Here is a 20,394-nt window from a genome sequence, read left to right as displayed (position 1 = left end):
AAATATGTTTATTTCCTATATAAATTCTATAGGAAGACCTTGACCCCATCCCCAGGGGGTAACAAGGAGACACTAAGGTCACATATAATGTCAATCACCAATTGTTATACAAAAACTACCTTATACCGAACCATTCCTTCTGTAGTTATATTGTTTGCTAAACCTATATCAAAGAATTTCAGAAGAAGAATTTTGATTTTTTAGCTCTATTTTGTACTAACCTTTATTTTAGCCCCGTCCTCCTCATGCATCTCCTCAGGGGGTCGTCCAGGACCAAGAGAGTGGATATGTATATTTATAAATGCGATATCAGGCTAATAATTCAAACCAAGACTTAGACCTCGCTTTCAATGATAAATTGAAGCAAATAAATGCTCATAAAATTGAGTTTTCCTTCCCTATATAAACACATAAATTAAACTTGACCCCCCTTCTTCCCCAGGGGAAACGGTGGAGACCCCAGGGTCAATCATAATTCACTACTTCTTTGTAAAGGACCTTAAGACCTTTCTCTAATTTATGAAAAGTATTTGATTCTATCAATTTTCCAGGGAATTTCAGAAGAAGATTTTTCTGAGAAGTTTTAGCTCTATTTTTTCCTCTTCTTCTAAAGGCCCCGATCCCTACTGCCCCCAGGGGGTCGGAGGCACAAGGGCCCAATTGTGGAAATGATATTTAAAAATCGCTATCTCAGAGGCTAAATAATTCTCTACCATGTTTTTGACCTACCCAATCGTTTCCCAATCAGGAAAATTCGATCAAAACACTTCTCATAACTATGTGTTTCTCCCCTCATAGTAAACTTTAGTAAACTTGACCCAGGGCACCCTCCCCCCCAGGGGGGAAACCGTGAGACACCAGGGGTCATATAATCCACCCACTTTTTGTAAAGGACCTTAAGACCTTTCCTATTTATGCAAAAGTATTTGATTCTACCATTTCCAGAATTTCAGAAGAAGATTTTTGAAGTTTTAGCCTATTTGACCCTTTTTTAGCCCCCACCCCTCTGCCCCCAGGGGGTCGGCCAGGACCAATGTGGATTATGATATTAAAATGCTATCTCAGGCTAATAATTCTAACCAAGTTTGACTCGTTTTCCAATGAAAAATTGAGCAAAACATGCTCATAAATGTTTTTTCCCTATATAAACTATAGTAAACTTGACCCCCTCCCAGGGGGAAACGTGAGACCCCAGGGTCATATAATTTCACAATTTTTGTAAAGGACCTTAAGACCTTTCTATTTATGAAAAGTTTTGATTCTACCCATTTTCCTGAATTTCAGAAGAATGATTTTTGAAGTTTGTTAGCTCTATTTTACCCTTTTGACCCGCCCCTAAAAGCCCCTGGGGGCGGGTCAGTCATAGAAAATTTGTTCATTAGGATGTAAATGGCCAATCTCATACTGATATTTCTAACAAAGGTTTTGACTCATTTTCCTATTACAAATTGACCAAATAATAAGTTCTAAAAATGGTGTTTTCCCAATATAAACTATAGTAAAAACCTTGTCCCCTCCCCCAGGGGTCAAACTAGAGACCCCAGGGTCATAATAATTCACATATTTGTAAAGGACCCTTAAGACCTTTCTTTTTATGAAAAGTATTTGATTCTACCATTTCCAGAATTTCAGAAGAAGATTTTTGAAGTTTTCTGCCTATATATTTGACCCTTTTTTTTGCCCCCACCCCTCTGCCCCCAGGGGGTCGGCCAGGACCAATGTGGATATGATATTAAAATGCTATCTCAGGCTAATAATTCTAACCAAGTTTGACTCGTTTCCAATGAAAAATTGAGCAAAACATTCTCATAAATGTATTTTCCCTATATAAACTATATTAAACTTGACCCCCTCCCCAGGGGGAAACGTGAGACCCCAGGGTCATATAATTCACAATTTTTGTAAAGGACCTTAAGACCTTTCTATTTATGAAAAGTATTTGATTCTACCATTTCATCAGAATTTCAGAAGAAGATTTTTGAAGTTTTAGCCTATTTTACCCCTTTTGACCCCGCCCCTAAAGCCCCTGGGGGGTCAGTCATAGAAAAATTTGTTAATAGGATTAAATGGCCAATCTCATACTGATAATTCTGACAACATTTGACTCATTTCCTATTACAAATGACCAAATAATAAGCAAAAATGTGTTTTCCCAAATATAAACTATAGTAAATTTAACCCCCTCCCCCAGGGGGAAACTAGAGACCCCAGGGTCATATAATTCACATATTTGTAAAGGACCTTAAGACCTTTCTATTATGAAAAGTATTTGATTCTACCATTTCCAGAATTTCAGAAGAAGATTTTTGAAGTTTTAGCCTATATATATTTGACCCTTTTTTAGCCCCACCCCTCTGCCCCCAGGGGGTCGGCCAGGACCAATGTGGATATGATATTAAAATGCTATCTCAGGCTAATAATTCTAACCAAGTTTGACTCGTTTCCAATGAAAATTGAGCAAAACATTCTCTCTTAATGTATTTTCCCTATATAAAACTATAGTAAACTTGAACCCCCTCCCCAGGGGGAAACGTGAGGACCCCAGGGTCATATAATTCACAATTTTTGTAAAAAAGGACCTTAAGACCTTTCTATTTATGAAAAGTATTTGATTTCTACCATTTCCAGAATTTCAGAAGAAGATTTTTGAAGTTTTTAGCCTATTTTATACCCCTTTTGGACCCCGCCCCTAAAGCCCCTGGGGGTCAGTCATAGAAAAATTTGTTAATAGGATTAAATGGCCAATCTCATACTGATAATTCTGACAACATTTGACTCATTTCCTATTACAAATGACCAAATAATAAGCAAAAATGTGTTTTCCCAATATATAAACTATAGTAAATTTAACCCCCTCCCCCAGGGGGAAACCTAGAGACCCCAGGGTCATATAATTCACATATTTGTAAAGGACCTTAAGACCTTTCTATTTATGAAAAGTGATTTGATTCTACCATTTCCAGAATTTCAGAAGAAGATTTTTGAAGTTTTAGCCTATATATATTGACCCTTTTTTAGCCCCACCCCCCTCTGCCCCCAGGGGGTCGGCCAGGACCAATGTGATATGATATTAAAATGCTATCTCAGGCTAATAATTCTAACCAAGTTTGACTCGTTTCCAATGAAAATTGCCAGCAAAACATTCTCATAAATGTATTTTTCCTCTATATAAAACTATAGTAAACTTGACCCCCTCCCCAGGGGGAAACGTGAGACCCCTAGGGTCATATAATTCACAATTTTTTGTAAAGGACCTTAAGACCTTTCTATCTATGAAGAGTATTTGATTCTACCACATCTGTGAGTAGAGAAGAAGATTTTTGAAATTTTACTCAATTTTACCCCTTTTGGCCCCTCCCACAAGCCCCCTGGGGGGTGGGGAAAGTTATCCTGTATTTGTATATGTCAGCAGAACCAGTTATGTTCTATTTTTGCAATTGCTGGGAAAACGAGGAAAAAACGACATAATATAAAAAAAACGATGTTTATGATGTGACTTACGATCTGACTGAGAGTCGTCAATGGTAATGGTAGCTGTATTTGGTGACCCTACACTGGCTCCCATAGGCATTCTCAGTACAACCAGAAATGACTCTGGACCTTCCAAGTTTGGTCGTCCAAGGTCGTCCAGAATCCGAATCCTAAGTGTGTTTTGAGATACACCCGGAGCGAAGTCTAGGATCTTATTTACAGCTATGTAGTCAAATCCAGCTACAACACAACACAGTTATGATTTTATATAGGGTTGTAGTCAATAAATGGCATTAACGTATCAATGTTTAAAAAATGATACTTTTCTTCATTAAGAATACAAGTTAGGATAAGATAGGGAAAATAATAAAGGTGTTATTTGTAAGTCAGCCACGTCTCACAAGAAATTAAGATTTAATACCATTTCAATTTCATAGGGGATTTTAAAAAGAATTAAATCCTTTCTTTTTTTAATTTTTCTGGTGACTGAGATTAATGATGGGTGTACTTTTATTTATCAATATCTCTATTTGTATTTTTCATTACCTTCCGCGGTTTTCGGGTTAGTGCGTCGCGACCGTACAGTCACACTTGAAGGACTACTGAGGTCCGTTCCAGTTCGCCAAACAACTACCTCAGCCTCCCTCTGACTCTCATCAACTGTATACTGGGCATGCTCAAAGTGGAACACTGGTTCTGAAAGACAGAAAAATAATTTTATGTTCAGTTAGAGTTGCCTCCCTTACACAACATTTCACACAACAGCCAATTGGCAGTTGTCTTTGAGACATGATTATGTCTCGTTTAATCAGCAGTTGTTTTGAGACATACATTGCAATGTCTAAGCCTATCAGTAATGATTGGTACTTCCTTGAGAAATGACAGTATCATTGTATTTTCCAAAAATCATAAATTACAGGTGATTTAAAGAGTGGAAGTTCTGAAATTTAGGTTAGTTCAGAAGGAAAGTCAACAGGGGAGTTAGATTTTAATAAAATTTAAATCACCTTTTAACTTTCTTGCTGAACTTTACCTTGATTTCAGGACTTTTATTTGATAAATTCTCTAATCATAAAAAAGTAAATCATTTGTCAGAATTCCATGTTTTCTATCTTTTGTCTTAAAATTAATAGAAAACAAAGCATTACAAAGATAGCAGACAAACAATATGTTATGCTAGGACTATGTCACAGTACACCCTAATTACACAGACAAACTCTATGTACATACCACTACAGTTGATGATACAGATTTTCATCATCCACATGTGGGTAATGATTTACAACATTATGGACATTCATATTTTACATGCATACAAAAATTTGGCTTGAATGTAAATCTCTGAGGGAAACAGCAGGTATTTCTGCATGCATCATGTTGAACTGGCTAATTTGCCAAATATCAACTGGTTCTTTCATCTATAATAGCAATGAATTTAACAGTTTTCCTGTTCAGAGTTTCCATCATAATACTCACAGAATCCAATGACCAGTATTTCTGAACCCCCTAGATCAGATAATAGCCACTGTTTAAAAAATCATAAGATAATGCAGAAGTTCCGGAAATTCATTTTTTCTCATATTATTTTTTTACTTTTGGTAATTTGTACCCCACACTTAACACAAACCAAATGTTTAGCTTCTCTCTGTCTGAATCAAGTACCACTTTAAACAAACGTAGTCTTATAATGCAAAGGTCTGATCTGTAAGTATGAAACAAATCACCCATTATAGAAAGGTCTTCTCCTTAAGTATTGGTTTATCTCACAACAAAGGCTAGACATTACAGTGCTGCTCCAGAGATATATAAGTTTATCAGAGAAACATAAGAATGATTTCTCCTTTAACACCTTCACCTCCAAACTATTCCCCAATCGGGAAAGGAATGGGCTAAATAGAGAAGCTTTCTTAAAGAAGGAACACAGGTTTATAGGTTAGGGCTGTAAGAATGAGAAAAGCTTGATAAAAGAGGGAGCTGTAATCCCCTGGTTTAGGGGGGGTACGTAGTAAGGACTTTAATTAGGTCCCTAGGGAAGGATATATGGAAGGAGGTAAATCGGTTGGTGAGTTAGTTCCCTTGTTTTAGGGAGCTAGTAAATCTCCAAAGGTCACTCTGCCCTGACGATAGATGACAATATCCCAGCAAAGGAGGTGATTCACATGTGACATCTATAGATCTATCAGAATGTCTAAGTCTGGTGAAATGGTTAGAGGAAACTTAGACTAGATGATTATGGATTAAGATAGCCTATATTTAAAGGGTAGGGCTAGCTGATTAGGGGTGAAGGGATGGTTAAGGAAGGGGTGCCACATACACCTCTCAGGTATGGGAAGGAAAGTTGGCTGAGGAGGGGGTACTTGAGTTCCATGCCAAAGCCTCACATATAATGTACATTTTGTATATATCACCGAGTATATATATATAGATATCACCTTCTTATTGTCAGGCAGGCAGTGATAACAGAAATATGATCAGCATTTGGCAAAGAATCCTCTGGAATATCAAGTATTTATCGAAGACTAGAGACCTGGTAATTAGGTTTATATCATAAGTAAATGATAAAATAAGTTAATAACTAATGGGACTTAATCAATGGAAGGTCAAGGGTCATCTACTATTAAGGTCAGATGAGGTCAGAAATTCTTCAGTCAAGAATAGCACAAGCTCCATTCTTTCATCATGTGTTTCTGTTCAGGTTAAGGAATTACAAAAAATCCCTCCAATATCAAAGACAACAGTCTGTTTACCTAAGATAAAGACTTGTTATAGAGTTATAGGGAAAGGAAAAAGCAGAATAGGAATCTTTACATAACACAAACGATGAAACATATCATCCCTGTCAACAGAAATTACTTGACTGATGGCAATGAATGCTCTCTCACATAAACAGGATTTGTCAGGATGTGTCTGAGTCTGGGATCACATGGTCGGATCATACAGCCACCCTGCCAGTCCATCTCTGTAGGAGCCAGCACTGACATGGCATACAGGCTCACAACATTTCTACTCCTAATACGACTCCAATTTGATTAGCGTTAATGACACATGGCTTGATCAATGTGAAATAATAACGAAAAATCTCGGGACTTGGCAGAATGGTTCAGGTTTTGAATTAAAAGCTGATCAGAAAAACTTATCTTATGTGTTATACATGTTCTATGGGACGCTGGCTTGCTTCACGTATCTTTGGCTAATGTATCGTATGTCACGGGAATATGTCCAAGTCATTTCCACTCTGGGTCTAAAGACTGACAGGTTTAATTATCAACAAAAAATCTGTCTGGAATGGCACTTAAGGCTAGGGGGAAGGGGAGGTGGACCTGGGGGTGGGGACAGCCAGAGGGGAGGGAAACAAGTAGCAATAAGAGAATATTACTACAGAGAACAAAGACATTTTATATCAAATTATAAACTTTATCATGAAACTCCATCATAAAGAGTGTTCAATGTCAACTTGGCATTTAATGAAAAGTCTTTAACTCAGTCTGCATCCATAATTGTGTTTTTATCAAAATTAACATCCTCTAGAATTACTGCAGAAAATCAGAATTACCCCAGCTTCATGTGGAATACATTTCAATTATACCAATAATGAGTAGCATGATTCTCGGCTTGGTGATAATAGCCGATGGCAGTGACTTGGAATTCCAATTGTCTGATACACCCAGTGTATGGAGTGTCTACCCAGGAACCTAACAGTATTACGGCGTTAGCCAAGGATCTTAAAATACTTATTACTGTTCATAAAATCACCAAAGTAATAGGTTGCCAACCCTTATCTTCCTTCTAATGTATTTTATTGCTTCCAATGACATTCAATTATTTATCTCCAGCAGAGAAATAAAATGAATTGTCTTCCCATTAACTGTCCCTACATGCTAGTTTATTCTTCACTGCAAGCATGATTGTACCAAAAAAGTGGAAATAAGTTAACTGGCCCTTTCCCCATGTTTATGGTTGTCTCCCTTTTTTTTATAAGAATTACATGGCTTTGTTTGTATCAGTGCCCCTTCAATCCTAATCTATAGGAGTTATCCACCCCTTTTACTACCAGGTTTGGAATCATCGCCCCTTTATACCTTAATCTATAGGAGTTATCTGCCCCTTATTTCTAGGTATGTGTCTTTTCACTGTTTATTTTTAGCATCAATAACCCTTCTATCCTAATATAAAGGACTAACCAGCCCTTCATCAAAAGGATGAGGTATGTTATCAATAACCTCTTTATTTGATACTGGAATATCATCCCCTAAAATTTCATGGGGAAAATGAGTTGTCTGCCCCTTATCCCCTCTCTGGTTGTTTTGACACTTTACCATTTTAAAAGCAGTACCTATGAAATCCTGGTAAAGATGCCTGCATTTTTTGTCTTTTTTCAGCAGCTATCAATAACTCAAAACAATAGTATCTCTGTTAGATTCAAGACAGGATTTATTTTTGCATAAAATTTGTTCATATTCCGACAGTAATATAAAACATTTATCTGTGGTGCCAATGCTGGTTTATCCTGAAGGTTGTGTGCCGTGAGGATTGTCTTAATGTCGTGTAGACACTCTGGAGTAACACTATCGCCCAGATAAGGTGTCTAGGGAATACTTGTTGGGCCTCAGATTCTCTATCCACTAAAAACCATACAATATCTGCTCAACATCACACTGAAAATGGTTTCCATGTTCATACAACATTTAAATTGACATTTATGACTAATATTTAAAAAAATATGCCAGTTATCTGTTTCTGAGGGCATATCCAGACAAGCCTTATCTTTCTGGAAACATTTCAAATTGCGATAAACTCTTCCTTGTCGCAATTGCTTGGACCAGAGAACAAGAAGGACGGAGGGTGATATAAGAATTATCATTATGTCACCCAAGGGAATTCTGAAGGTTGTCGAGAAAAATGACAGGATTTATCTAAACGAGATTAAGATATTTTGTTTCCTGGCTCATTCAGTACAGAATCCTTTGTTCATGAATGTAACACAAATTTATATGTAAGGAGTGCTATCAATATTTCAGAGGCTATAGTATATTGTACAAAGCTTTGTAGTGCTATCAAACTGGAACATACAGCAGCTAATACATATAGCAGAACACCAAAGAATTGAGAATAATGTCAGACACCTTTACCACTTAGCCACTTGCACCCAGAGGCGGAGGGTTAGTGGTAGAATGTCAGACCCCTAAACAACTAAGTCAGACTATCAGACACTTTAACCACTCTGCCACTGTGAACTAGAGTTATAGTGGTAGAGTATCAGACACCTTAACCACTCTGCCACTGTGAACTAGAGTTATAGTGGTAAGAGTATCAGACACCTTAACCACTCTGCCACTGTGAACTAGAGTTATAGTGGTAGAGTATCAGACACCTTAACCACTCTGCCACTGTGAACTAGAGTTATAGTGGTAGAGTATCAGACACCTTAACCACTCAGTCTCTACCCTGTGGGTATTGGAGTCCTTACAAACTTTCCTCATCACCAGAGTTAACAGTATAACACCACCTGAAATTTACCTCTAACCTAGACTGGATACAGAGCCTGGATATCATTAGTACTACCAGTCTGGCTCAGGTGATAGGGGATAGGTGTCCTCCCAGCCTACTTCAGGCCAGCACACCTGTGTATTGTCTGATTCATATACCTACATGTATATATATATCAAGTAATCCTGATAAAAACCTGTACTAAACTCAGGCTAAACTCAATTACTGGAAATGGCTTTTATGGTATGGAAATTTTGGTGCAATGAAATTTGAGCGATAAACCAATCTTGTGAATTGGTAAGCACTGATAAATTCATGCAAAATACATGTACAAAATGTAATATAATTAATACAATAATATTTTAGCAGTGATTCTGTCGTGAAAAGCTAAAATATACTTTACATTTAGATTAGTTTGATTTTTGTTTACATTATTATATCATAAGGGGCATGGGGAAAGGGGTTGCAGAAAACATTACATTGTAGCAGATTATTTTTGGTTACCATGTCAACCACATAACACACATACCAATACCCCTTCTATCTCTGTACTGCATGTGTGCATCAATATTATCCCCAATCTCAACTAGAAATTCTTGTGAGCATCTGCATTTCCTGACATATGTGTGGGTTTGTGACAAGTGTGACCACACATGCTACATGGCACATGTGAAGTTCTGATACATTCATTAAAAGCCCCTTTTGTCAAACATTCCCACCTCATCCAGTCAAATCTATGGCCACACACTTAATGGATCTAGGTAAAGTGAAATAGCAACATGTTTGAAATTAGATTGAGATTTATGATATACAGTGAATCTAGGGCTCATTTAATCAAGCACAATAACTTTTCAAGTTGTTTTTACACATTTTGGGACAGAACAATACTGCACAGCATTTTGAGGGACAGACATGGGTTACTATTAATGCCACCAACCCACCCCCCCAAATGGCAGAAGCACAGAATTTGTTGAATAACAACAGTGCAGAAGTACACAGGTATTGTCTGCATACATGACTTCTGTGGCACAATGTGAGGTAAGATTTGTGGAGAATACACACAGATGTGATGTAACATTGGCTCATAAGTGCAAAGTACTGTCAGAGGAGAAGAATTTTTTACCAGAGTTATTTGCTACAGCAGGAAAAATCTGTAGAGTAACGACATGTACTGAGGAATCGTCAGAACAAGAAGAATTTCTACAACGAGTTACGGTTTGTGAGTTGACAGATGTGATGTAATGATGGACCCTTGAGATATTGCCGTTGATACAAGAAAATCCCAATTACTGATATTCTGATGTAGAATTTCGAGTTGACAAAAGTACAACTGCAGGTGTGACCTAGCGTCTGTACTGAAGACATACTTACTACTAGCACACAATCATTTTTATAGTTACATAACATTGAGATATAATTTGTACATTTATATTTGTATGAGCAGATGTTCGACATTACGGACCCTTGAGAATTAAGTACCATTAGAACAAGAGAATTTTTACAGAGATACCTAACGTTATGGTATTATTTATGACGATGTCACCACAGCTGTGATGCTCTTTGCCAGTGCAATACGGCCGTTATAAGTAACAGCTTATTTTTTTTTACCTTCCATGAACAACATGTTCGACAGAGTAAAAACTTCAGTTAATTGTTTCCAGTCTTTCTCATCATGCATATCTGGGTATTAACTTTCACGAAAAAATATTTCTAATTTCTAATTTAATTGTAAACATACTAAACCCAAGGTTTGCATGTAATTTGATATATTCGTGTGTGTGTTCCAGTCTTTTCGATGTAAATGAAGAAATACAACGATTCCCTACTGCCAAGTTAAGCCTCCCAAGATTTGGTGGGGAGAAATTTAATTGGAGTACAAATTATACGTAATCAATTCCCGCTACCATTGCCTGGGTGAGAAGCCATTCTCAATGAAATTAGGCTCAAGCATATTGGGATGTGATGACAAATAATTCTTCCTTCTAATGATGGAGAACTGTACTGACTAATATTGATCATCTTTTACACAAATTGTTAAAACTAACAATTTCCAGCTTGTGAACATCTCAAAGGCAATAGAAACGGAATCGTTTCAAGAAATTGGCTCTGACATGTTTCAGATTTCTATAACATGACCGAATTTGAGAACACTAGAATCTCGATACCATTTCCCATGACTCCCATCAATACTGTGTAGGAAATTTGGTTTCCCTGTAACAAAAGGCCATTGTACCTGATATGCTGGCTCAATTTTCACCTAACTCACCATCGTTGGAGTCTGGTTCTATGACGAGGCTCATATTCCTGGCCCTCCCGAGACGACCCCCAAACGTGTCGGTCAGTATAACCTTGAGAGACTCTTCAGCCTCGTAAAGAGAGTCGTCAATGATCGTCACTCTGCAGAACTTTTCATGCTGACTGTGGTCAAACCGGATTATACTAGAGTGATGAATTGGCCGAGAGATATAGTCGGATCCTGAGGTGACCTCTGTCGCCGGGTAATTGGGCATCAAAGGGGTGCCAATAGCGGAGCCTGGGGAGAGATAAACCAAAACCATGGATACATGATATACAATAATTGTATACTTTATTTATTTATGGTGACAAAGTGAAAATTTTTGAAAGTCAAAAAAATTAAGCAAAACAGCAATAGACCATTAAGATTTTGATAATTTTCTTCCGTCCAGTGTAAAAGCCAGTAATTTCTGTTGGGGTAATAATTCCAATTGCAAATTTTACACTTTATATGATAAAACTATCATATATACAACATGTACAATAATATATAATATCTTCATTGTCATATCACTGAATTTTAATTGATTATCTTGTGAAACAGTATACCATAGCTACTTACCTGGACTTGTAGCACAGATGACCATGAGCTCGTTAGTAAGATCACCTGTACGATGGACAGGTAACAAAACTTCTCCAATGCTCTCTGCCACACGGATTTCCTGCTCAGGGAAAAATACCACAGACTCTGTCGACAGAAAAATCATCCAAGATAATTATCATTCATTTCAATGTCATCAATAGCTATTGTTTTGATTTGTAATAGGATACTTTTCAGTCCTAAAGCTATGACACTTAATGCAATATCTTTAAAGTCATCTTTTTATATAAAGTATTAATATACAGAGTACATTAATACAAAGGCATAATTTTAAGTAAAATCTTCCGTCTTGAATGAAACATTGATTACCATCTTCTGGATCATGAATGGTCACTACGGAAACGACTGGAAGTTGAAGAGCAGCCATGACAGGATTGCTGAGATGAAGTGTAAATTTCTCTGGACCTTCAAACTTGGTGTCATCTTGCAGATGATGTCGCCAAGTCTTGACCTTTTGACCTGTATTCCAAAAATACAACACCAATCAAATATCTTCTTTTATCCAATTAGAAATCGGTAAAATTTAATCTCATATATAATACCAAAAATACACCACCAATCAAATATCTCTTTTTATCCAATTAAAAATAAGTAAAATTTTATCTCATATACCACCAAAAATACACCACCTATCAAATATCTTCTTTTATCCAATTAGAAATCAGAAAAAATTAGATCTTATATGGTTACCTATTTGTACTTTGATGTAAATTTAACAGAAGGGGTCCAATTTGACGACTACTTCACTATACGAAGTTGGAACGTATCGTGCCAAAGTTTGCAGCTGGATGCATTAGATCCCTTTTTTGATTGTAAACCATTACCCGGATCGTAGGGCGAGATTTCAACACTAAATGTCTTCAGGACAAAAAAATCACCGTAATAAAATCATGAAATTTGTTCTTCAAAGCCAATCCTATTTTCGAATCATCAATCTTTTTATTTTCTGTGGAACGTTTCTGTGCTGATTATAACAGGAATAATACGAGGGTTCCATTACTACCTGCTAGCTAGGCATTATCTTAACTGTCTCATCTCTTGTCGAATTTCACCATCATCACCAAAACTCTTAATGGAATCTTCAAAAATACCAGCTCAGCCAATTACCCTCAACTGCAATATGGTCTTACACTCCATTTGACACAAAGTTTGAACTATTACAGCGCAACCCGACATCCGCTTTTTAACAGACTAAGAAGTCAGAGATAAAAGTACACTCAAAGCGAATTATAATTGGCTGACTAAACTTAACGAAACATGCTCTTTTACAGATCTAGATATATTAAATGAAATCTGTTTTAATTTTTAGTTCTGTACAAAATGTTTTAGCAAGTTCAGCTTATTAGTCACGAGAAATATCCTTAAAAAATCATCAAAAATAAATTGATAGAACCAAGGCATAATCTAACCCCTGATATAATTAACTGAGGTTTACAATACAGGCAAAATACACAAGTATTGTATAGGGAATCTTTGAAAGGTATCACTAGCTATAAAAGAATTCAAGACCCAAATTATGCTTCTGAGGTATAAGACAGAAACCTTTACATGACAATAGACCCCGGTGTTGTAGGAGAGGGAGTGTCTTCAATATTGACCTGAAAGCAATGCCAAAGACATAAATTGTATATCCATTTTGCGAAACCAAGAATTACATGTCCCTCAAATCACATCCTTGAGCCAATTTCACTTACAAACTGCCTTAGATCAGATCAAAATTGGGTCATCATACGGATACATACCTGGGTTGAATTGAATTTGCTGTGTGGACCAATCACGGATATCTTCCCCGATCCTAGCCGAACCATTCTCAGCTGTGATGGCTACAAGGATTAACGACAGTTGTAATTAATATTTATCGATTGGAAATAATGATGAAGATTGATATTTATAATGATTCGTTTTACAAAAAACACAGTAAAATCACATTAAAAAATTGTTTACATAACAAATTGCCACATACTTATGAATGAGGTTTCTCCAAGGTATCCTGTTCGCTGAAGCATGACCTCAAATCTGTCTTGCGTCTCACTGACATTGTAATGGTCGCTGCTGAATGATATCCAGCACCAGTTCAGATGAAATGGTTGATTAGACAATTCGTTACCACCTGTAATTACAAAAAAATGTAACAGTTAATTACCTGACACAAGATAATTACCTATAATTACAAAAAATTACAAAAAAAACCCACCTAATTGTGTTCAATGTTCTATAAACAGAAAGTTATTTTTAGATGACCCTGATTCTGTGACCTAGAGGTATAGGACTAAAGGTAAAGATGTACTTTAACACCTTAGTCCATCATTGTTCAAAGGGGGGGGGGGGAGTTAGTGGTAGAATGTACATTAGTCATCACACCTTAACTACTTTGTCACCAAGGTTGTTGGATATGGAATTCATTTCATACTTGTAAGTTAATTTTAACGAAAGTTGCTTTTGAAAATAACTCACATGTTTAAAAGAAATACTATATCCAACAACCACTTGTTATGTAACCTGTATGGATTGAGATAAACAAAGGGCAAAATGTAGGTCACTGTAACCTTTTATTTAAAAACTACAAGACATATCATTTTACTTAAATACATTAAGCCAAGTAATACAAGTAGAAATAGACAACAGAGAACCATACAGAAAGAGAGACAATACATGTATAATGAAGACTGCATAAAACCAATTCCAGGACTTGGGAACTTGATTACCGACTTACTGCTGTAATACTATTGACATGCTGGGTATCTAGAGTCTCAGAATAGGGCAATAGAATAAAATATTTTGCAGAATCAGATCTAATACAATACGTCTCCCTTTCATTAGTTGACAAGGCATGCAAGGTCCAAGACTTCTGAAAATTGCAACTCTCTGAACATATCAGTCGGATATCCTCTAAGGCCCCTTGATAAGTCGTGCCGAACTTCAGAACGAGGTCAAAGCCTCCGACTGGTTTTATTCTGGGACTGTCTAATTTGTGTATAGATCATGTATAGTGCTTCAGTATCAGTCATTCTAAAAGGTTTCTTGACCTCCTTGATATGTCAGAACTCCCACAGCAAGACAACTCCTGTATATTTGATCAAGATAAGAATTGTTTTGGACACAATTTAATATCTTTTGTAATGGAAGGATTTATGGCGACAGCAGTAGAATTTTGATCAAATCAGTCGAAGATCTTATTCCTATCCCACATGTAAATTGGTAATTCAATTTCATTCCCAATGGCAGACATGCCTGCTTTTCAATAAACATTGATTCAGATTCAGACATCCTTCTAGATAATATAGAAATTGTCTTTTTTTGGAAATAAGATTCAGTTTCCAATTTGTTTTTCTCAAATTACGCAGAATATCAGGTTTTCATCACAATGCAGGTAATTTGATGATTTCACGATGATAAAACTAGCTTAGATCTCTACCAATGTACTGTTTTCCTATGACAACCCTTCAATCTACAGAGATATATATTGATGACATTTGCTAGTCATCTGTGAAGCTCACTTGGGGGCTTCCCTCTCTGTATCAAAAAACTCAGTTACCAATTTTGTTATTTAACAGAATTGAAGAGAATGCTCGACTTTGTCATTGGTAGGACTAACCATATATAGGAAGCTGATTGGTTAGCCTGGAGAAGTAGAGGCCTGAATTATTTTGATGGTGAAGAGAAAGATTTCTGACAGACTCTGATTTATCACGCGATAAAGCATACGTTTGTTTATGGTAACTGTTTTGATATATCAATATAAAATTGTATTATGACTGCTTTACTATAAAAATCAATCCCCATTGGGTACAAAACTACCTTCAGCACTTGGAACTCAATAAATCTGACTCAACTTTTCAGGCATGGTCTTTTATCGTTGCCGGCATCAAAAGCATTTTGTGATAATTCTGAATTATTAATTGGAGTTGTGTATGGAGTGGTGCCGTAAAAGTCATCCCTTACTAAAGCCTTATGTATCAATAGGCGAAGTAAGAGGAAAGTCATGTACCAAGACAGCTACAACTGGCAGTAGACATCTTTATCTGCTCTCCAAGGATCCATCATCGCCCAATCAAGATGGCTGATCGTAGAAAACAAAGATTAGAGTGACTGGCAACACCTTGGAGATTTTCGGTGCCGTATGCGCTCAGAGATGGAGACAATGAGAGACACAATAATCTTTATCCCTCTTGTGGTTAATTTTTAAGATAAAATTCTTGGAATAAGTTGAATTCCATAACTTTCTAATTTACATTTTTATTTTTTATTTTGACTATTTTGGATTATTTTCGATATTCAGTTATTTAAGTCTTATTTAAGATTAAAAATTGAGCCATTTTTCTTCACCATTTGTTGTAGCAAATCATTTCTTAAAATTCAATTATTAATATTTGACTCCAAACTTCGTCAAGGTCCTAGAAGGACAAACACCAGTATTGCACCTTCGTGAGAAATCTGACAAAAGTTGATGAAACATGTACATGCCCCTGCATTAATTCCTTCACCCTGAAATTTCATAATAGACTGGTCTAGTCTTTGATGTAGAAGAGTCTAAATGTGTCATATGGGATGAATGAGTTAAGATAGCATTTGAACTCTAAATATAGACTTCCAAAGATGACCAAGAAATGAAACTTATCATTAGTGTTCATACCAAGAGTAAGGATTGCATTGTCCAGACACTGTGAGCCAAATCAGACCATATCACAGAACCAATTCATCAAAAATTCCTCATCATCCCTAAAATTGAGCAGAGGAGCCAAGGATTAGATTCCAAGGTCATATAGGTTAAGGTCACAGCGCTCTGAAGCCAGACTGCTATCAGCTAGCAGAGTAACATCAGCCATTGTCACTGTCTGTTGGTGACACGATTGGAGTGGACATCGACTCCACCACCATCTGATCAATCTCGATAACTACAAAACGCTGATTGATATGGAATCAGAGGCCCCCAGAGTGTGGGGTTTAAATGTTTTATGGTCCATCTAATGATGGTTTTTAGATATTGAGAGCCAACATGTTTTATTACAGTCGATATGACAACCATTTTGTCTGATAATAACTATCGTTGTGTGCGCCCAGTATCGGTTGGCGTTTCTGGTGACAGATGACGGCTACAATATCATGGTCGATATTGAATTGTCTGAAGCAATAATGGATCAAAATATCAGCATAGCATTATGGGAAAGGAGACCATGTGACCTGCTATTGGAATAAAGACCAGTTATAATTCCATATAATTTTGATTGAAATAGATGAATTATCAATTAAATATGTCATTCATAACCAATTCAATTTAATGATTTTCAATCATTCTTGAATATGTGTAATATCTTGATGTTATATTTTTATCAAATCTTTCTCAAAGAAATTAAACAACTGAAATGTACCTCTTTATCATTTTCAACATCATTTTCAGTTGAAATGTACAGCTTTCAACCTGTTAAACCCAATTCCGTTAAAATTTAACCCCATTAAGCAACCAATATACTTTGTTAAGCATGTTCAAGCTGTGATTTACATTCAAATTGAAAATATACTTAGTTAAACACTAAACCTTGATTAAAACTTTAAAACAGTTACAACCCTCTTACATAAAACATACATCACTTGAATTGTAAACTAAAACAAACAATTTCCATTCTAATGGATTTTGCCTCATTAAATATCTTAATTGCACGTTAAAACAGTGATTTGCCTCCTATTAAGCTGCCACTCCTCTTTCTATCATCTGTAAACAATCCCCATTACATATATATCTAAAACATTGTTCCTCCCCAGAAAACACTTTTGGTTGCTAATCAAACACTTCCCCAGCCCATTAACATGAGACACCCTGCTGGTCGCTGGCCGCTGATACCCCTGTAGTCTCCACAACACATCGCCACTATCACCTGGTCTGCTCCCTCCAATATACTGGGGAAGATCTGTGTTGAATTTACACACACTATTTGTTAACAGCCCGGACAGAACCTATTACTCTCTCCCATATAAACTGCCTGACACACCAAAGAGTTCCACTCAAAACTTTCATTCATATCTCCGTCTGACACAAATAGATTGTTATTTTTTTACTCGGTCATGTATTTTTCTATTATTTACTGATAGTGGTGTGTCATGCTCAAACAGATACCTAGTACAATGCCCCAAGCTTTCGTGTGGGCTAGATGTTGGTTAAATATTGTAAACATCTAAATCAAAGAGGATTCGATTGATCAAGATACTTCAAAAACAGAAAAAATATAGTTATGATCTCACAACTGTACCAGGAAACCTTGTTATACTGATTAGTTTCATATTCTATTAACAGCCAGGGTAATACCCAAGCTTAGTAGATAGAGGAAAAGCTGGAGTATCTGGAGAAAAATCACCACAAGTGATCATTACCAGGCAACTGCCCCATATAGGATTCAAACTCAGAACTCAGGGGTTGAGGGTTTATGGGAAGAGACATCTTCATCATTCAGCCGCTGTAGTCCCTCGACTCTCTGTTAAAACCTTGTTATATTACCACCACTGATAATTAAAACATTGTTATATGCCACCATTATTTTACAGAAAATCAAAAACTGTTATACCAGGTTGTTAAATGAAGTTTTTTTTTTCTACCTTTAGATTTAGGGCATTGTTTTATCACTACAGTAGACATCTCTTCAGCAATTCTATTTTTGTTACCCGTACTCATCAATGGCTTACTACACAAGTCATTTCCTGCTCCAATCCAAGAAAATCTTCGGAGTAATAACAATCAATTAGGTTCCATATTTATATGGCTTTGTTGGCAGTGCGAGAGCTCGGCAGACTGTAGGAGGTGATATTACCAATCTCCATTTTATAGTAGCTTTATTACTCAGAAAAATTAAAAAGTCTCTGACCAGCCCCAGATATCTCACTTTCAGAAATCCCCATTAAGACTGGTAATTATCAATTTAAATTCTTTCTGATAGGATAGTAACCATGTGATGAGCGTAGCCTGCGAGCCAGCAGGATCCATCTTTTATCCACTACCTCAGAACACTGGCTGTAAAACACTGCTTCCCAATACCATTACACTACTCTAGATGAACACTCACCAGTTTCATCCATTCAAAAACCAATTTAAAATTTTTTTCAAGAGATTTTAATGGCACTGTCTTATGAAAAATATTGAAACCCGAGACAAGATTGTTTCTGTGAATTAAGTGCACTACAAGTTTAGAGGTCTGGGTGTTTGTGAGGGTGTACTCCTAAGACATCTGGGATCTGTTAGACTACACAGATTACAAGTGTTTATTACATTATAACAGACATAGCCTCCCACAGCTAATCCCTGTCTCACCTGTTAATGAGATAATATGTAAATAATAATAGGTAAATAAGATCTTGTGGCATTTTACTCAACAACAGGGTTAGAGCACTGGTAGAGATCCTCCCCGTCCCTGTCATTCTTTCGTCTGATGATTATTCGTCCCTTTTGAACCTTGACATTGCCATCCCCTAGTCTGATCAGTATACATCCCTCCCTTCTGAACTTTTACACTGTTATCTTCTCTTTTCATTTATATATATATGTCATTTTTTACACCAATGTCTTTGAGTACAAATATCAAAACATAATTCAGACAACCATTTATCAAATTCCCTATTTAGGACATCATTTTCACTCCTTCCTTTTGAAATTATTCTGATCACATGTTATGGTAAAATGGGAGATAACTCTGTATTCTACTTAATTATACACCCTAAAAATAATAGCTCTCTAAAAGGGTAGTATAGTAACTCTGTTAATAAGCAGGTTATATTGGGAAGGGAACACATAATATTTACAGTGTTAGGGGAAGTAACCTCTAAAAGGGACAGTAACTCAAAATATATTGAAGAGCATCGTCTATAATCATGGTATATAACCGTTGGTTACACTATAATTACTCAAGAGTGTTACTGCGTCATTATAAGATTTACCAAATAGAGGACTGTTATTGGCTATTGTTGGTCCATCACAAATATCCGACCATAGACTTATTTCAAACGATCAATTTTACAATTACGACAGATGTTAAACGATCAATTTTACAATTACGACAGATGTTAAGTCACTGGACCAAAAGAGAAAGTGGTTACAATAGCATCTCCTGCTGTGAACTTTGTCAGAATGACCTTGGACCAGTTTGACCAATGGACATTCTAACTACCATTGATTGTCTCTCTTACAACTTTAGGGTTATATGACTGTAAAATTACCACAATCACTGGGTTTATGGTCAGCTAATACACTGTAATAGGACACTAAATGCCTTATAGGGTATGGCCAGGCTTCATTGGTCAGCCATTCAGGAAATCATTTCAGACTTCGATTTACAAAATCACATCTAAACTTGCACATCTATGAGACTAATAGGTCAAATAATCGTTTCAATGTTTGATGAAGCCTCATTTCGCCTAAAGATAAAAATCCATATCAACTAATTGTAAAATGTTTTGATTTAAAAATTGTATAATTTGTACTTTCATAATTTCATTTATTTTCAATACTTGACTTTGGTCGAGCATATATAATTTTGTTCACTAAAACTAGACTATAA

At 36.3% G+C, this 20,394-nt stretch overlaps 1 protein-coding gene across 1 annotated transcript in view; it reads right to left on the bottom strand.

Annotated features, from left to right (window-relative positions):
• LOC138327621 (extracellular matrix protein 3-like) overlaps window positions 1–20,394 on the bottom strand; it is a 103,303-nt gene that overhangs the window by 15,264 nt on the left and 67,645 nt on the right. Inside the window, 7 exon segments of the mRNA XM_069273875.1 lie at window positions 3,502–3,711; window positions 4,018–4,167; window positions 11,225–11,491; window positions 11,816–11,941; window positions 12,164–12,313; window positions 13,597–13,677; window positions 13,818–13,964. Coding sequence (XP_069129976.1) covers window positions 3,502–3,711; window positions 4,018–4,167; window positions 11,225–11,491; window positions 11,816–11,941; window positions 12,164–12,313; window positions 13,597–13,677; window positions 13,818–13,964 — 1,131 coding nt within the window.

Source organism: Argopecten irradians, chromosome 7, assembly GCF_041381155.1.
Source record: "Argopecten irradians isolate NY chromosome 7, Ai_NY, whole genome shotgun sequence".
In the NCBI taxonomy this organism is placed as follows: Eukaryota; Metazoa; Mollusca; class Bivalvia; order Pectinida; family Pectinidae; genus Argopecten; species Argopecten irradians.
Note: the sequence above shows the minus strand (reverse complement) of the source record. Positions and strands in the feature narration are given on the sequence as shown.